The sequence below is a fragment of the Pleurodeles waltl genome, chromosome 12, assembly GCF_031143425.1.
Source record: "Pleurodeles waltl isolate 20211129_DDA chromosome 12, aPleWal1.hap1.20221129, whole genome shotgun sequence".
NCBI lineage: Eukaryota > Metazoa > Chordata > Amphibia > Caudata > Salamandridae > Pleurodeles > Pleurodeles waltl.
The window spans coordinates 432,626,761-432,646,517 of NC_090451.1; the positions used below are offsets into that span (position 1 = coordinate 432,626,761).

Genomic DNA, 19,757 nt, shown 5'->3' on the forward strand with positions numbered 1-19,757 from the left:
TGGAATCCTTTCCACCACGAGTAGGTGCTGATGAAACTGGGCCCGTGGACTGTTTGGCTGAGGTGCTTGGCTGGGTTCTTGATACCCTGGCCATGCGTGCAGGACGGGGGGGGTAGGGAAGAGGTCAATGGTGGATAGGAAAAGCTTTTTAGGGACATTGGGGTGGGAAGAGGGAGAAGACATGGGAGTGGATGAGGGAGTGGTTGGAGGTGTATGTATGTTGGATTTGGGTGCAGGTGCATGGGTTGTATGCTGTTGTGAGGTGGATGGCTGTAGGGTGTCTGAGTGCTTGACTTTGTGTACTTTAGGGGGGACAGACACAGTGGGAGAGGACACAAGCGACATGTGCATGAATGTTGTGGAGATATCTGCCAGTGAGGTGTGTGTTCTTCTTGGTGTGGTGATGATGCAGGTAGTGTATGATGATGTAGTGCATGCAGGTGTGAGTGTGGGCATAACTGGGTGGGAGGTGGAGGAAGAGGAGGGGGAGACTGTGGAAATAGTGGATGTTGTTGTTTCTGCAACTGAATGGTGTTACTGAGTGCCTGTGGGATGAATTTTGGTGCTTGTGTTTGCCTGTGACACTCTTGGGTGTTGTCCTGTGTGCATGCTCGTCTGGCTGTGTGCTTGGGATGGATTGGGGTTGAGGAGAATGGGACTGGGAAGTGGAAGTTGGAGGGGGGGACGGTGGTTGAAACAGGGACAATGGCTGCCATCAGAGAGGAGGCCAGAGCCTGGATCGATCTCTGTTCGGCCGCTAATCCACTGTGAATGCCCTCCAGGAATGCATTAGATTGCTGCATCTGGACTGCCAGCCCCTGGATGGCATTCACAATGGACGATTACTCTACAGAAATGGATCTCAGGAGGTCAATAGCCTCCTCACTCAGGGCAGCAGGGCTCACTGGGGCAGAGCCTGCGGTGTCTGGGGCGAAGGAGATGCCCACTCTCCTGGGTGAGCGGGCGCGGGCAACTCGCTGAGGGGCTGCTGGGAAGGCAGTGCTGGTATGGGGGTGGCAGCTGTACCTGTAGCTGGGGTGGTCACAGAGGTATCTGCCACCACCAGGGAGCTCCCATTGGAGGAGGTATCAGAGCCTCTATTGTCCCCTTCCGCTCAACCGTGGTGCTCCCCTTGCCCTCCGTCCCACTGGTGCCCTCATCGTCGGTGGACTCTGCCTCTAGGGTCCTGTGGGATGCAGCTCCCTCCGTTGCCGGTGCCTCTGCTCCTCCGCCTGATGATGCTAATGCACATTAGGACAGTATGACAAAACAAGAAAGGGGAGAGAGAGACAAAGGATACACTAGGTCAGTGACTGCCCTAACACTACAGTTGGTGTACATAGCACCCTCACACACAGGAAACAGGCATACACACTATGCATTGCACTACCAGTGATATTGCTAGCCACCAAGCCATGAGGAGGAGCACACACTGCCAATTGCAGCACACCTGGGACCCAAGCAACCCTGACCAGTAGTGGATGCTTACAAGCTAGGTAGGCAGTAGTTCCCCTTCAGACCGTTAGCCACCAGAGGACCTACGCTGCTATGTCTGGCCTGGCCTAGGGGCACCGACTGACACACGCCCACCACCCGAATACCACATCTCCAGCCATTTCCTTCAATGATGGCCACTGTACTCACCCCCCTTGTGGCTGCTGTGATGCCCTCAAGTGCCCATCCAGCTCTGGATAGGCCACTACTAGTATGCGGGCCATCAGGGGGGTCAGAGTTTGACGGACACCACTTCCTGGTTGGGAGGCAATCCTCAGCTGGTCCTCCGCGGTCTTCCGTGCCCAGCGTCTCAGGTCCTCCCACCGTTTGCGACAGTGGGAGCTCCGCCTGCCATAGACTCCAAGGGTCCGCACCTCCTTGGCGATGGTATGCCATAAACCCTTCTTTTGATGGGCGATAACCTGCAGAGGCAATACAGATAGAACACCATTAGACAAACAGTCCAGCCTGTAGCACGAATGGCCCACCATACCCGTTTCCATCACTATTGGCACACACATAGCCCAGCACTCAACGTGTACCCAGCCAAGAGGACTCCCCCCCCTTACACGATGCCTTCACACACCTCCATTCATTCATGACACATGCATCGTGCCCACAGTGTGCTCACCTGTTGGTCTGGAGGCCCATACAGCAGTCCACATTGGGGTAGGACCCCATCCACCAGTTGCTCCAACTCCTCAGAAGTGAAGGCTGGGGCCCTTTCCCCGGTCACACAGGCCATGGTAGGATCCAGACACAGGTCACAGCAGCACATGCAGTGTAGGTCCTCTCCTATGGAAGGTCAGGAAACAAGTGAAGAATTAGATAGAAAATGGCGGTCACATCCGAGATGGTACATACCGTCACCACCGGCGGCCACTGTACCCCATAGGGCCCAATTTTGATTCCTACCGCTGTAGATGAATAGGAGATGGAGACATACCCCTGTGTACAGACCCCTGGTGTACTTGGCTACACTGGAGGACAGGCACATAATACTCACCTAAAGAATGGACAGGGCCACAATCACAGAACGGTGTGCCCAATTCGATCCTGACCTGATGTCTGCCATCCCACTGGGATCCCCCCTCTTGTGCAAGTGCTATCAGTTCTCCATTTCCTGGCAACTGGTTCTTTCCAAGTGACAGTGGGCTTGGCAGCAGGAATGTCTCAGCCAATGTTCTTAAAAGTGCTGACAAGAGTATAGTGTGTGGCTAAATGTTGTCCCTCAATAGTTGCAGGCGATTCTGGTTACCCAAACCTATCATGGCTGCTGACCCCTGTGAGGAATGCCAGGACAAGGGCAGAAGAACATTATAATGAGGCACATGGGCAAACCAGAAGGATCATTGAAAGGACCTTTGGCCTCCTGAAGGCCAGGTTCCAGTGCCTCCATGTAACAGGTGGATCCCTGTGCTACTCACCCAAGAAGGTCTGCTAGATAGTGGTGGCATGCTGCATTTTGCACAACCTGACCCTCAGACGCCATGTACCTTTTCTGCAGGAGGGGGAGACTGGAGATGCCCCTGTGGCAGCAGTGGACCCAGAGGACAGTGAGGATGAGGAGGCAGAGGATGAGGATGAGGACAACAGAACATCTGTAATCCGTCAGCACTTTCAATGACACACAGGTGAGACAGTGCAACTTTACATTTCAATGACTTTGGTTGTATTCTGTGTGCCATTGGCATGCTGGGATTTCCCCCTTCTATGCCCACTTACTGTTCCCTCTGGCTATTCATTTTGCAGATGTTGGTGATTTGACAAATACTCCTGGTATGATCACAACAGCCATTAACAGGCCATTAACTCTATGCTCATTCTATGTACAGTTCATTTGCAATGGTTGTACCTGTTTCAATCAATACATATTTGAAATACATGACATACTCGAAATCGATTGTTATCAAAGGGGGTGTATATTGAAGTGCTAATATCTAGAGGGGAAAGTGCAATGGGACTTGGTGATGATGGAGGAAAGTCCAGGGTACTGTTCCGGTCTGCTCAAAGCACAGGTGCATCGTCCAAGGGGACATAGGAAGGGAAGCAATGGCAGTTCAAGGTGGACATGGTGACTGAGTGGGACACAAGGGGGACCTAAACTGGCGGAGGTCTTGGAAAGTGTCTCTGGCTTCTGTCTGGATCGCAGGGATTGTTTACGGGGTGGTTCACCTTCTGCAGGGGAAGGGGTGCTGGTAGCCTGTGAGTCCTGTGGCGGGGCCTCCTGGCCACTAGTAGAAGTGGAAGGCTGTTCAAAGGTCTGGCTAGTGGCAGGGGCCCGCTAGTGTGAGAATGCCCCCTCATAATGTTGGCCATGTCTGCCAGCACCCCTGCTATGGAGATCAGGGTGCTGTTAATGGCCTGTAAGTCCTCCCTGATCCCCTGGTACTGTCTCTTCTGCAGCCGCCTATTCTCCTGCACATTGTCTAGGATCTGGCTCATTGTGTCCTGGGAATGTTGATAGGCTCCCAGGTTCTCAGAGAGTGCCTCCTGGAGAGTCGGTTCCCTGGTCCTGTCCTCCCCCTGGTGCACAGTAGTCCTCCCAGTGTCCCCGGTGGCCTGTGCCTCTGTCCCCTGAACTGTGCCACTGACCCCAGGTCCCTGATTATATTGGGTGCGGGGTGTGGCCTGGGGGCTCTGTACAGGTGGGCACACTGCTGATTGACATGTCCTGGGGACAGAGGTTTGGGGACGCTGGGTGGGTACTGTGGTGTTGGATACTGATGGGGAGGCTCTGTGGTGGTCTGTGACTGGGCTTGGGTAACCAGCCGTCCAGTGGTCCCTGATGGGCCAGGTAGATCATCCAGATCCTGAAGACCAGAGTTACTGTCATCACTATGGGCTTCTTCAGCTGGGGGACCGGATAGTGCTGGCACCTCCTCTCCAGTGACATTGGCTGGGGTACCTGTGGGGATGGAAGTGATGTGTTATGGTTAATGTGTATGACATATTGTACATCCCTGGCTTCCCCTCTATCAGTTGTGTTGCCCTGCCAGCTTTTACTTGTGTATGTTTGTGTATGGTGGGATTGTTAGTTCTCTATGCTGTGCATGCTTTAGTGATGAGTGTCCATGCAGGGCTTTGGTGGGTGTCCATGCATTGGTACAGCATCCAGGGCTTGGCATTGGGATTAAAGAGAGATGTGATGGTGGAGTGTGTGGGATGTATTGGAGTGATAGGAGTGAGGGTGAGGGTATATGATGGCATGCAGGTATGGGGGGTGATAATAGTTGAGAGTTGACTTACCAGAGTCCAGTCCTCCTCCGACTCCGGCCAGGCCCTCAGGATGCAGTATTGCCAAGACTTGCTCCTCCCATGCTGTGAATTGTGGGAGAGAAGGTGGGGGTCCACCGCCAGTCCTCTGTATAGCAAGCTGGTGTCTTGCTGCTATGGAACGTACCTTCCCCCATAGGACGTTCCACCTCTTCCTGATGCCATCCCTTGTTCTGGGGTGCTGTCCCACGGCATTGACCCTGTCCACGATTCTCCGCCTTAGCTCCATCTTCCTTGCTATTGATATCTGCTGCATCTGTGCTCCAAACAAGCTGTGGCTCTACCCTGACAATTTATTCCACCATGACCCTTAACTCCTCCTCAGTGAAATGGGGGTGCCTTTGTGGTGCCATGGGTGTTATGTGATGTGTGTTGGTGAGGGTGTATTGTGTAATGAGTTGGGGTGTGTGAAGTGGGGTGGGTGAGGGATGTATGGGTGCATGTGGTGTGTGTATGTAGTTGTGTCAGTGGTCTTGGTGTCAGTCTTGTGCCAATGAATTTTATTCGTAAAGGGTTGTGGGTAATGTGGGTGTGTGTTTTATAGTGGTGTAGGTGTGGTGTGTGTATGGGTGTCAGGTGTGTGTTGTTTGAATTGTCCAATGTGGTGTTGTTTTGTCTGTGGGTGTCCATTGTGAGTGCGGTGGTATATCCCTCCAATGGTTTACCGCAGTTGAATATCCGCCATGGTGATTCGTGGGTCATAATGTGGTGGGTGTTGTTCTGTTGGCATAACAGTGTGGGTTTTGATACCACCAGTTTATCACTGACCTTTGGTCTGGCAGATTTGTGTCTGTGGCTGAATTCTGTCAGATTGGTGTGTGTTTGTCATAATATGGTGAACGGATATCTGCTGCCGCCGCGGTATGTTGGCTGCCGTCAGCGTGGTGGTAAGCGGGATTTACTGCCAGGGTCATAATGAGGGCCATAATGTCTTACATGTGTATCACACAGGCAACTGCAAGGGACAAGAGTACTGTGACTGCTACAATAATAGCACTGGTTAGTTGTGTGCCGCAATTCATTGAATACATTTTACTGACATTTTCACATTTGTGCTACATACTTGTAATGTTTTGTTGGATACCAGCTCTAGTAGAAGTTCTTAGAGTTTGACTGTTAGTAGGAAAGCTTCTCTCCTTCAACGGAGGTTAACCAAGAGTAATCCCAAGTATTAGGGCAATCAGGTGAGGCTGTGGTTGAGGATGCAGTATGGGGGGTCAGCAAACTACTAATAGGAACTTCTCTTCCTCTCTGCTTACTGCATTTACATAGTCAGCTGAGGCATTTTTCAGGGGCTGTCTATGTGACCATCTTTTAAAGATTACAAATCCGATTTAGATAGGAAGATATTTGCTCTAATATGCCTACCATGCTGCACATCATCACTACTTCCGCCTTTATTTGCCCTCTGTATAATAGTGAACACTTTGCAAATAACAAAGTACCTTTGGGGGAGGTGTCACATAATACAGTGATGTTCCCAATGTCCTTGCTCATGTTGGAAAACGCATTCCCAGCCAGAACCCTGACCAAAAAGATACCTGAAATAGAAAATGTATCATAAGCCTTTGAATTTCAAAAGTTCCCATTCTTATCACATGCAAATTATGTTTTACTCTGATAACTTGCTATAGGGCCATTTCATATCATAAACCAACAACTTTCTTTATCAGGACACATCATTCATTATCATGCAACATAACACATTAAGACAGAATTCTTAATAAACATCAAAAACAGTCAAAATATACCATTATCTGGCTACTGGACATCAATGTGTTCTTATTCATCAAACACTAAAGGCATTCTCCCACAACTAATTGAAGATTAATTATTCCCATAATCATAATGTTGCACTTGGCCCTATCTTCAGGGCCACCCTCAAACCCTTTGCCTTCACCCCTGCTGTTCTCCTGAAATGTGTTGTTGACATTAGGACTCTCTGAACTTTATTACTGCTAACCAGTGCAAATGTTCATGTGCTATCCCCCAAAACATGTTACCTTTGGGCTACACCTGATTGGCACATTTAATTTACTTACAAGTCCCTAGTGTATGGTACTACATGTACCCATGATCTTCAAATTCTATTCTACTAATGGGTCTTCAGTACTCCTTGTGCCACCCATGAGAGTAGACCTTTAAAACATGCTGCACACCTGCCATTGCAGCCTGTAGTACAGTTATTTTTTTGATAACCACATTTTTATTGATTTTAGTACAAACAAAATTAACAACACACATTGACTAGTTCCGCATGTCCACATCTTATACAGTAATCGAAAGTGTACATCTAGGGAATCACCGTGACTAGTACATGATATACTACCACTTGCCCCAAATCTTTTCATGTTCCTGTGGGCAGCCCAAACCTCATAGGCAGACCATTTTTGTTGAGCATACCAGTCCACACCGCCCCTCCAATGGGCCAGTGTCAGGGCTCTGAGGAGTCAGGTAAGCAATATTGAGATAACTAATTTGAATCATGTGGAAACGTGAGGAGATGGTCATTTCCCTTAGACCATCCTGGCCTCGCGCCAGTCTCCCCACCCACGTCTCCCATCTTGCCTACAATATACAGTAGTGATCTGGGGCGTTGATGATAAGGGAGTGCTAGACAATGAAAGTGGCCCCTTTGTTGATCCTCCCTTTTAAAAGATTAGCCTCCATTGGATTGTACTCAGGGACGTGTTACCAGGTGGGATGTGGACTGAGAGTGGAATTGCCCAGTTGCAGATATTGGTAGTACTCAGTGCGGGATAGCTGACAATGGTCCTGCAGTCCTGGAAGGATATTAGAGCCTCTATCCTCAGACGTTTCCAAGATGAGTGATGCCAATCCTATCCCACCTCCTGAACCCCTGCAAACTAGCCACCTAGGGGAACTACTTTCTCTGCAACAGCGGGGTCATCGCTGAGAGCCTACGATCCCAACCAATAAATCTGAGTGCCCCTTTCCAGCACCGCAGGGTCACTTGTGTCTACTCTGGAAGCATTCAGAGGATAGGGGAGCCATAAAGCAGAACCAAAAGCTCATCAAAGCCAAATGGGCCCAACTCCTGACAAACATCAGCCTAACCACCACTAAACCAGACATAAAACATTGTGAGTTGTGCTGCCTGGTAGTAACTGTAAGATCCGATATTCCCATTCCCCCATCATATGGGGAGTTCCGTGCATTAACAAAGGGCACTCTGTGATGCTTTCCTGCCCATATAAATGTGATGACCTTTGACTGCAGGCTCCTAAACAATTTCTGAGGCATTGGATGGGGGAAGTTGGAGAAAAAGTAGAAGAAATGAGAGAGCATTATCACCTTAAACAGGACTGTATGCCCCAGTGGATTCAAGGGTAGGCAGCCTCAGCGTTGCAAATCATTGGTTAGTCTGGTCATGAGAGGGTTCAAATTAAGGTTCTAGCCCAATTCCGGAAGGTGGGACCAGGTAGTTGGAGGAGAGGTGGTGCTATGGGAATGTCACACACCATGATCAGGTGTCAGGATGCCTTATACCAATACAAATAGGGGCTCAGATTGGTTAATCCAAAGCACAGATGCATCGCCGTGTAGGTGAAGGATCCCCAGACAGCAAGGATACAAGACAGTGGGTCTGTTGGGAATAATAATAGTTCATCAGCGTGCAGTGCTACATGTTTTTCCACCACCAAATGACCATCCTTGCACCTGCACATAACACTGAATGAGCTGGGCCAGGGGGTTCAATCACTAAAGCAAGTAGGAGAGGGGACTGCCCTGGCAGGTGCCCTGTGAATGGGGAATAGAGATGAGAGGGTTGAGTTGACCCAGAACCGGGTGGTTGGATTGTCGTAAAGGAACCCCACAAGCCTGCAGCAATAAGGCCCAAGGCTTGCCCTCTGTAGTACTGTGTCCAGGAAGGGCCAATCCATGGTATTGAAGGACTTCTGTAAGGAGCAGAGCCGTGGGGTGGGGGTTGTGGCATGCCTGGAAGAAGACAACAGGAACACTGCAGATACTGTGCTGGGTAATTCTATATGGCATGAATCCACTTTAATTCGGGTAGATAAGATAGGGCAACATTTGGGTTAGTCAGTTGACCAAGAGTTGTGCAAAGATTTTGACATCTGCATTTATAAGGGAGTTGGGGCGATACGATGAGCAGCTTTCTAGAGACTGACCTGCTTTAGGGATTATGACAAATGTGGCCTTCTCCATCTTGGGGGGCATCCCTCGGTCAAACACCTTGGTATAGACTACCAGGAGATGTGGCAGGAAGAGGGACTGAAGGTGTTCAGAGTATTAATTTGGGAAGCCATCGAACCTGTTGTCTCCTGGAGGATAGCGCAGGCAATGCCTCCCCCACCCTCCCTACCATGTGCGGCTGGTCAAGGTTCTGCACTAGAGACATGGCGATAGAGGGCAACGGAATATCATTGAGGACTGGATAGCTAAGCTGCTGTGGAGGTCAGGGGGCTGCCACATAAAGAGTACAGTAATAGTCCACGAAGGCCTGTGCCAGGCCAGTGATGGTATCTGGCCTCGTGCAATCCTCTTTGGCTAGATCCTGCAGCTTCGTCTGGCTGGAGGTTTTTGACTTACAAAATATTGTCTAACTTGAAGTTAAAAAATTGTATCGAACTCAATGATAAATGACTCCACATCTACAAAGACAACAATCTTGGACTTGAAATACAACTTTTAGCACTCTGAGCTTTTTCCCGACATCATTAATGGCTTAACTCAAACTTCATTCAGCAGCTCCCCGGCGATGATAACTCCTCCTCGGACACAGCCTACTGCATTGCCCGCTGAACTTTACTTTCTCCTGGCTTTTCATTCAGAAATTTTTAAAGTCTGAAGGAAAGCTGAGACCGGGACCAAATAACCTCTTGTATTTGACCCATGCACTATGGCAGTTGAACTTTACTTTTGACCCTGCCCTGGTCTCACACGACCAGATACCTACAGTTGGCAATTTGAGCTTTTTGGGCACTAGATTTAATTTAAAAATGTTAACAAATCATAACTTCAGTTTTACTGATTGGGTTTCATTTGTTCTGGTGTCATTTTATTTATTACAATTTTCTCTATTGTTCTAAATTGGTTTGGGATTTTTCTTTTGTGGTGTTTTCATGTTACAACTGTTTGAGTGCTGCACAAGTACTATACACAGTGCCTCTAGGTTAAACATGTTTATGTGCCAGGTTATCAGAGAGTTAAGCACAGGTTAAATTAGTGACTTCTGTGGTTCACCCTAACAAAGATTGTGGTAGTTGCTTTTACCCCCTCAATCAATAACCCAATTTCTTACAATGGTGTTTGGTGGTGAGATCCAGTACTCATGCTTATGCAGTGCCAATTAGTGACCTGTGTAAAAATAAAGTCCTCAACAATAATCTGACATCAACTTTGACTTTTTAAGATTCTCCTTTGTTTTGGTTTGGTATTTCTTTTCCCTTTGCCAAATTTAAGTCTTCCCTCTCAACATTTTTGCTACTATTGAGTTGGAGCTGAGATGCCCTGAAAACCTCAGCAAGGTAGAACTGCAGATATTCTGCAATTAGAGGAGGTTCAATGTTGGAAATGAAGGCCACCAAAGTCCGCACACAGCCTGTCTCCATAGAAGCTGGAGGACAGGAGAGCTGAGAGGGAGTTCTAGCTGCAGGTGGGAAAATTGAACTTGGCCTTGGAGAAGAAGAAACTATTATTGGCTCATGAGGTGAGTCTGAAGAAGTTTGAAGACATCAAAGCCAAGCAGTGCAAGGGATCCAGCAACAATGGTAGCTGTTACAACCCAGTGCCACATACAGACAGGAAGGTCCAAACACCAAAAATCTATTGACTGAAGTTTTTGCGGGGAAAGATTTTGACAAGCGGTTCAAGGCTTACGAGGTTGACTTAGAGGTGCATTGGGTTCCTGAGGAGTAATGGATAGCCGGTATCTGGAGGCACATTCACAATGAAGGGAGGGATGATTCACTACTGGCCCTAGGGATGGGAGACAGGATGAAATATCCTCCCATGAAGGAAATACTTTTTCAGGAAATATGGCCTCACCCCTGAGATGTATAGGTAGAAGTTCAGGGACAGTCAGAAGCTGCCCCAGCAATCCTGAGTAGATTATGTGGATTACCTCTGCAAGGCAAAAGATGATTGAGTGAAGGGCAGTGATGTGAGTGAATATACTGAGCTGCACAATTGTGTTTTCCACAGCTGTGCTAACAACTAACAGATAGCAAGCTCATTCTTCTTAGAAAGCTGGTCAAGGAGGCAGGCTGCTGGCCTAGCATCCGGGTCTTCAAGAAGGTCCGTGGGAGTAGCTTCAAGAAGGGTGGTTCAGGTCTCTCCCTGCAGAATGAGGGGGAGACCCAAGGTGAAACCTGCTGGCTCCAGAATAAGGTGGAGGAATAGGGTTCCCATGCCTCTCCCGAGAAGCAGGGGGAGGTTCCAGTGAGCTATGGTCCAGGGCGTCCCATTTCCAACCCCACTGCTTTGATTATTCTCAGTTAGGAAAAAGCAGGGGGCCTCTGTCTGTCCTAAGAAGCCACCCACTGATGGGAACTCTACAAGGGTGGCTAATATGGCCTTCAGAGGAAGTAGTCCCCAGGAGCAAAGGAGAGAACATGCTCTTGTCTCCCTTGGGCAGAAGATGGACACAAACAGTAGGTTTGTGATCCCTCAGGGTAGGAGTCATCCCTTCTACTAGATCAAGGTGAATGGAATACCTGTCACTGCTCCGAGAGATTCTGGTGACAGCCAGGCCATGGTAGTGGAAAGGCTGGTTTCTCTAAATAGGTACCTGCCAGGACAGGTGTATAGGAAGAGCCAGGTCCTTGGTCCAAACCTTGTCTGTCCTATACCTATGGTATCTCTTGAATGTAGTTGGAGGTGGCCCAGAGGAGAGTCAAGGTTAGTCCCCAGCTTCCCACTGACTGCATTCAAGGGAAATTAATTACCAAAGCTGTTAGAAGGGCTGAGAGGGGCAGCCATCCAGAGCATCCTGGAAACTCAGGTTTCTGGGGGTGCTACTCCCACAGTGAGAGTATGGAGGCCCAGGTGGAAAGGAAGACAGGAGTTGGAGAATGTTTACAGTGGGAGGAACAATGGATGAAGGGTTGTCAGCTCTGAAGACAGAGTCCACCAAGACTGACCCTAGTGAGGCCGCTTCTGACCTGGAGGTGCTCCCTGTGCTGTCACAGAGAACTACACATGGCAGAAGCCTGCATAATACAGACAGAGTATGTCACTTTTGAGGAGGTCAGTGGTTCCTCCTTGGAAATATTGGCTTGACTGGCACCCGTTCAATCTCAGGTTACAGATCCTGGACTGAGAGGCCAGTGTCAGGATACACTGGACTGGTGGGAAGGAGAGTGCAAGTAAGGTGCCTAACATCCGGGGCTGGTGCTCCCCATTCTAAGAAACCTTAGAGGTCTGGGAAACCTAAGGAGCAGGTAGGAAACACCCTCTCAGTCCTAAGACTGGAAGAGGGGCCTGCCCAAGGCCCCAGCTTGAAGCTTCCACCTGGCTGTGGATGGCCTGGATCCTGACAATCACAGCTGTCAGTGGCCTCTGCGGATTGCTGTCTTTATGAGTATGGTTTTCCTTGGGTTGGAGACAGAAGTCTGACCCAAGGAGAGGAATGGGTAAGATCGCCTTTTTTACATTGGTGGTACTATCTGCCCAATAGGATGCAATTGGGAGCAATTTAAGGTTAGGATTCTAACAGATGGGGTCCATAGGGGAGGAGAAGGGTTCCCCATGGGTCAGCCCAGTGGTTTGAGATAGTGTTGATGGAGCTATCCAAGTGGGTTCAGAGGAGCACAGAAACCACAAGAGCCACCGCAGAAGAGCAGAAGAGGCCATTATCCATATTCTATTGTCTAAGTAGGGAAGCCTATCAAAGTATTGATTTGTCTACTCTAACATTTGGCTGGGGAGGCATGTTGGACCTGGCCCTGTATGCAGGGTCATCCCAAACCTTTTACTGTCACTCTCCTGTGTTTCTGAATTAATTCTTGTTGGCATTAGGACTCTGTAGTTTACCACTGCTAACTGATGCTAAAGTGCTTGTGCTCTCTTCCTAAAACATGTTAAAATTGGCCTACACCTGATTGATGCATTTCATTTAGTTATAATCCCCTTGTATGTGATACAGGGACCATACATTAAATGCTACTCATGGGTCTGCAGCACTCATTGTTCCATCCATTAAAGCACCCTTTAAAACATGTTGCAAGCCTGCCAGTGCAGACTGTAGTACATTTCTAACTTGCCATCTCAATTTGGCAAAATTACCTGGTACCGTAAAGCCAATCTCTCTCATTGACTAACAATGAATTACCTTATTACATTTAATAAGTGATAACTTCTGATTGGTAGCAGGAAGAGATGTCATGTTTAGACAGAAATGAATTGTAATGTAAAATCCTCTTTAAAGGTAAAGTCGGATTTTAAGTCACAATTCTGAAAATACTACTTTTTATAAAGTTGGCATTTTCTTGTCTTAACCATATGGCACAGCCATGTGTTTTAGGGCACATGGATGTGAATGGCTCTGCTGTTGGGCTTTGTGTATTTCTCCCACACAGTAACACAAATTAGGACTGGGTGTGAGCAGGTTTGGCTATTCTGCCTAGATGGCTATAAACAAAGCTGTTGCCTCCCCCCACTTAAATTTCAAAGGGTTTGCCTCCTGCACACACAAAGGACTAGACTTTTGTCACCCCAGAATTCTTGAAGCCTGGACAGGAGAGGGGAAGAACTTTCCAGAAACAGATGTGGTGTTAGCATAGGGAATCTCCTTGCTTCAAAGGCTGATACTAATTATAAATATTGCACCTCAAAACACCCCATCAGTACATTCTTAGGCCTGTACAAGACTTTTGAAGGTCTGCTTGATCATGAGAGGATTGCCCTGCTGCTACCAGAGGACTGTCCCACTGCTTGAAGGACTGCCTTGCTGCTTGAGGTAGAACTGGGTCATCTCCTTGAAATCAGGGCCACCAGAAGTGATTTCAAGGGCTTGTTGGCTGTTCTCCTGTGTGAGCTACAGGGACATAAGCTCCTGAGGCATTGAACCATTCACCTGACCTCTGCTGGAGTGAGCCCTGATCCCCCCCAAGTGATGCCCCCCATGTCCTGGACCCTTCGTAGTGGCATTGATGGTACTGGTCCTGCATAACCCCAAAAGTTTGACTTACAATATTTTTCATCAAATTCTTCCTGGAGAACCAACAGAAGAGAGAGACCTCACTGGCAGCTGATCCGTCCAAGGTGCATTGCCGATCATTCTGACTTTTCGGTAGCTCCCACTACGTTCTTCTGCACGGTATCAAATTCCTTTCAGATGCACCTATCAACAACAGTATTTGGCCTCATGGAGCCCTCTTCATCCAGAGCCTGAAGCGTCTTCCTGCTGGTTTTTTCAACTTCCAAAAAGTTGTCTAAGCCCAAAAGTAAAAATCTTTATTGGCCTTGATGGCAACAATGACAACCTCCTCAGCATGTAAATTCTGCTTTTCTTGCTCAGAGTTTTTTCCTGCCATCATCAACAGCTTTACTGAAACTTCATCCAGCGTCTGCCTGGCAACAACGACTCCTTCTTGGATACGGCTTGCTGCCTTATCCTGGGCTTTTCTTTAGAAGTATATCTAATTCCGAAGGTAAGACTGGGACCATCCACCCACTGCATTCAACCTGGACTCCATTGCTGTCAGCTTTTTGACTTTACTCTGGTCTTGCACAATCAGATCAGTTCGATCTTTTAGGTGCTAGATTTTACTACAAAAACTTTTAAAAATCATAACTCTGGTACTACTGATTGGATTTAATTTGTTTTGGGTTTTATTTATTCAAAATTACTTTAATTTTTATAGGTTGGTTTGAGATTTTTCTTGTGTGGGGTTTTAACTTTATTGCCATTTGAGTGCTGCATAAATTCTTTACACATTGCCTCTAATTTAAGCCTGACTGCTTTTATGCTAAGGTACCAGAGGGTTAAGCATAGGTTAATATAGTGACTTTTGTGGTCCACCCTTACAAGGATTGTTTTTGTTGCTGAGCGGGGTTTTCACACTCCTGAACCAATAACCCAATATCTTGCAAACTCCATCCATGTTAAGCACATCTTCATCACTCGAAGCAGACTCTCAGATGACACACCATGGGCTCATTGTGAACTAAACATATAACATAAACATATAACATAAAAAAAGATAGCAAATCAGGTACAACGCCCTATTGCTATCATGAACCCTGTGACTTACAAAATCACAGGTTTTACAACCCAAAGGGACTTTTTTGTGTACAGAAGCCCTTTATGACTTCTAACTATCTTTCCAATTTGTTGAAGAGTTTTTGAGGTCCTTTCTGAATCGCACATAGGATGGGGCATGAAAATGGCACCCTCCCTATTTCTAATTTGGAAAGAGATGTATCAATTTTTTATGACCAAAATTATGGTTGTAAACCATTGATGGGTTACCGAACTGAAGTAGTAACTGATTGGCAAAAGGGAAAGGTGTCCTTACAACCCCTTCCACTTTAAGAATTGTTTTGTCAGCCTTGAGTGGAGAAGGAAAGTGGTTTAGGGGACCAATGCCAGTGGTCCGGGGAACCTTTGCCTGCTCCTCCTCAAGGTTGAAAGTGTTAAATTTTAAAGCAAGTCTAGTGCCTTAAAAACAGGCTGTTTTTTAAAATGTTTTATCCCTTTCAGAATTCCATCAGAGAATGATGGTCTGCTGTCCCTTTCAGGCACCCCACCATCACTGCCATTGAGGTCAATCAAAGGAGATCACAAATTACAAGCTTCCCAACAAATATTAATTGGGCGGGTTGTTCTGCAACCCCTTTGGAATTTGTTAGTTTGTGAACTAATCTATTAGTATATTCTTTTGTTTGCAAAATACCATTTTATTTCTAAAAAATGGGTTTTAGTATTGAGGGCACTGCAGGTTTGTTTGCAGGAGGACAGACAGGAACTGCTATGAAAGTGAATAGGGTTACTCATGGGAACTTTTACCCCATTGGTTATGGATAAGTCATCTCAACCCACAAGCTAGTGTCAGGCATAAATGTGGCATCTGCTGTCAGCCTCTTGTGAACACTTTCTGAACCTGACAAAGAAGAGAAGAAGAATGGGGCTGCTTTCTGTGCCCTAAGGACAGCCCTGAAGGGATGAGTCTGCTCTGTCTTGGGCCTAGGACAAAGAAGTGATTCCAAGGGTCATAAAGCTGACCTATTCAAGAAACAGGGGCACACAAGACCTTTTTCTGGACCTGCTCAGTTTACCATTTCCAATTGGACCTGCCCTGGGCCCTGCTGGTGGTCTCTGCTGAAGTGAGTCCTGACCCCCAAGTGATGTTCCTGAGAGTCTGCCACCCTTGCCTATGTCTGGCTGGACTTCACCTACCACCCCTGTAAACTTTTGATTTAGCAACATTTGGGCTCCAAAGACCTCTGGAGGGCTGGGGCAATCCTACCAAGCCAATCTGACCAAGGTGCATTGATGGTGGGCTGAAAATCCAGGTTTCTCCCACTCTGAGGTGTTCCACAGCAGTAAATATGACTCATCTGGACCACGCAGATATGGTATCTGGCCTCATAGATCCCTCTTTGGCTACTGCCTGCAACCTTGCTCCGTTGGAGGAATCTGAGCTCATAAAAAGTGACTAAGTGCAAACATAGAAAACTTGGCCAGGTGAAGGTGCCATAAGTATCTTACCAACGAAGTACCTTTTCTGAGCACAAAATTCAAATTTCTTTCACACTGGGTTTTCCTGCCAATAATCAACAACTTCACTTGGACCACATCCTATGGCTATTTGACCTTGTGGAGCCCTCTACATTGCTCTGCTGAAGATTGTTTACTTCCATTTTTGACACAAAGAGCCTGATTTATGGTTTGGCAGACAGAGTAATCTGCTTTGACCTGGCTGACGACCTAATATCCACCAGACAGAGACTACTCTGCCCATCAAATTTAGTAACGACTGCCAAACTGATGGCCATTTCTAAAGCATTGGCAAGAACAGTCGTCACAGCCATTTCGGTCAATGCGTTTTATATTTTTGTGCAGGTCTCGGTCAACATGGTGGACCCATCATCAAACTGTTTTCTTTTTAATTTTCCACTTTATTTTATTTAGAATCCACTTTCAATTGTGTACGATGTAAAAGCAACATAATGTGTGGAACTAACCAGCTAGGTAGGATTCCTTGGACCCTTGCCCTCTGGAAATGTCACTGGTCTGTAGCTTTCTCTCATCATCATCTATAACTCTACTCAGGCACAAGAGACCACAACCTGAAGTACACCCAACTGCAAGTACACTGAGCTCCAACTCTAGGCTGACCAACCCCAACAGCACACACCCCAAGGAAATCAAATTTCAAGTGCACCCTGTCCTAAGTGTATTCAACCCCTGGTGCACCTAACCCCAAAGATGATAGTGTGACTATGTATTACTGTGATTTCCTTGACTGTATAAAGCAATTAAATCATCCTGGCACACCTCAGTGACTTTCACTATCTTTTTAAGGTACGGGACTCTAGATTTTGAAATGCCTGGGCGAGAAATCATCTACGACAAAGAAATGCATTTTAAAAGTAGTTCCTCATATATACTTATGTGTGGGTCACATGAAAACATAATTTTTTTTATGTTTAAACACTGACAAGAGAAGGTTGCAATATACTGATTTTGACTACAATTGGAATCAGGATCAAACATTTTAGATCTGAAGACAGATTCAACCTAGAAAAGCACAAAGCATAAGCGCAATACTTTTAAAATAAGACTCTGGACATAAAACACACTTTACTTTAGAAATCGTTGAGATGCACATTATAAATGAAAAAAATAAAGAAAATATGAACAATACCTTCTGAAGTCACTGGAATGCGGTAAAGCTGTGGCTTCCCTCTTTGGCCATCTTTGGGGTGGTGAAATGTTCCATTAATCCCTGTTATTTCAAACTTCAGATCAATTGGTGCACCCTGTTCTATGGACACATTGATCAGTAGATCTGCTCCACTTTTCACAGTAGGGCTATTGAGAGAGGCTTCTAGGCCAATCACTGGTTCAACCAAATGAACAGTAATGTTCTGAGATGTCTCTGATATTGTTGTATTGCTTGTTGCAATAATTTTGAGTTGGTGTGTCCCAGGCCCAATCAGCTGCTGCGATGCCCTGTCCAGTGTCAAATTGTGAGGGGTAATTCCATACTTCTCACTGGAAACAACAAGAGTAACATTTCCTGCCATTACTGAGTAGGTGACATTGCGGCCTGCAAAGAGAAAGATGGGCATTTACTACAGATCCAAGTTATAAACACATCAGCCCTTTCTACTGATCCAAAGAAGACAGAAAGAGAAGAGTTTTGTGTCACTGTTTCAAGTAAAAGGAATTAGACAGGAGATTATTCTACTGAGATAGGCACTCTGCATTAAATAATGGTCTAATGTTTATGATTCTGTAAAAAAAGCAAGACCACTTAATTGTTAACACTGCTGATCCAGGTCCAATAAAAGTCTATTTGAGATAGAATATTCATTTTCATATACATTCAATACTGTGCTGCCAGTGTGCCTCTGCAAAGACGAGCACACCACTAAACCATTTGCGCATCCAAGGAACAAGTAACTTCCAGTCAGCTTATTTTTGCAAATGAGGATGGGATCTATTTTTCTGTACGCTTAAATTTAAGTGATATTCTCAAAATGTTAATATTACTCAGATTAAAATCTGCAAAGACCCCATGACCACATGTATGCAAAGATTCTCACTTTTGTGCCTATGGGAAACTCCTTTTATAATTAACCATGAGTCCCAATGCTTGATAATGAAAATACTATTTACAATTAGAGGTCTTCCAGGTCATGAACCACTCAAGGGAAAATTGTACTTGCCTTGTAACATGGATAGAACCTTCAGCTAAGTTTATTCCCTGGCAGTGCCCTGCATGATGTTTTATTCATGGTCTTAATGTTGTCAGGTCTACAGAGAATAATGTTATTTCTAGTTTGAAACACTTCAAAGTTAAGAGGTTGTCAAAGACACTTTTTTAAGATCAAAAGAAAGATAAAGCTATCCACAAAATAACAGCGCATATATTCTTGGTCGAAGTCTTGTTTTTAACACATATATTTATTTTATGTTTTTAAATTCTTCAACCTTTCATCTTGTGCATGTTGTATAACAGCCATGGTAAAGCAGTCAACGCGTGTTTCACTCTTTCCTGTATGTTTGTCTGGGGGTTTCTCAAAGAAATAGGTCTGTAAAAGTTGGTTCTTTATTTCAAAATGTTTCTTACATTCGCCACACAACAAATTCTCACTGAGTGCATTTCATTCTGCACAGGAAACATACCACCACGACTCTTCATCCTCAACTTCAAACTTTTTCCACATCTGATTAAACTTTTACTATTATGATAAGCTCATTGCACAATCCTTGAGTAACCATGTTCACCAAGAATATATGCACTGTTATTTTTTAATGTTATTTTTTAATGCAGCTGCTTTAAGTTTTATACTTAAACATCGTTCTTATAAACTCCTGGCTTACAAAGTATGTGAAAAGAAGACTAATCAGTACAGAGGTAATTATCCCAGCAAAATACACCCACTGCACTGAATCTTCTATTAAGGTACTAGGAGGGATAATTATTTACACCTAGGTATTTCTTTATACAAATACTTTAATAATACCTATTGTTTAGGAAGTTAAGTGCAAGACATCTTCCTGAAACCATTGCAGCTACATTGTAATGTTAACTATGTGCACATTACAGTCATCCTTTGGGCCAAGTTAGCATTTGTTCTCTTCTGTTTTGCTGGGAGTGCTCAAAACAGGTTCAAGAACTGTGCTTTATTCTTAGTGAGAAAATCCTTATCCTTACAGCTCATGACACTTCCTTTCATTCCAAAATTGAATCTCGTTTTTAAACCAAACCAATATTCATTTTATTTTTAGGTGAAGATATTTATTGAGTTTTAAGGAGGTTAAGCAT

The 19,757-nt window shown here is 45.9% G+C and overlaps 1 protein-coding gene across 1 annotated transcript in view; it reads right to left on the minus strand.

Moving 5' to 3' along the window:
• Positions 1-19,757, minus strand: part of LOC138267136 (polycystin-1-like protein 2) — an 835,832-nt gene that overhangs the window by 717,493 nt on the left and 98,582 nt on the right. The window contains exons 7-8 of the mRNA XM_069215990.1: positions 17,628-18,032; positions 6,216-6,311 (exon numbers count right to left, since the gene is read on the minus strand). Coding sequence (XP_069072091.1) covers positions 6,216-6,311; positions 17,628-18,032 — 501 coding nt within the window. The remainder of the gene's footprint in view (positions 1-6,215; positions 6,312-17,627; positions 18,033-19,757) is intronic.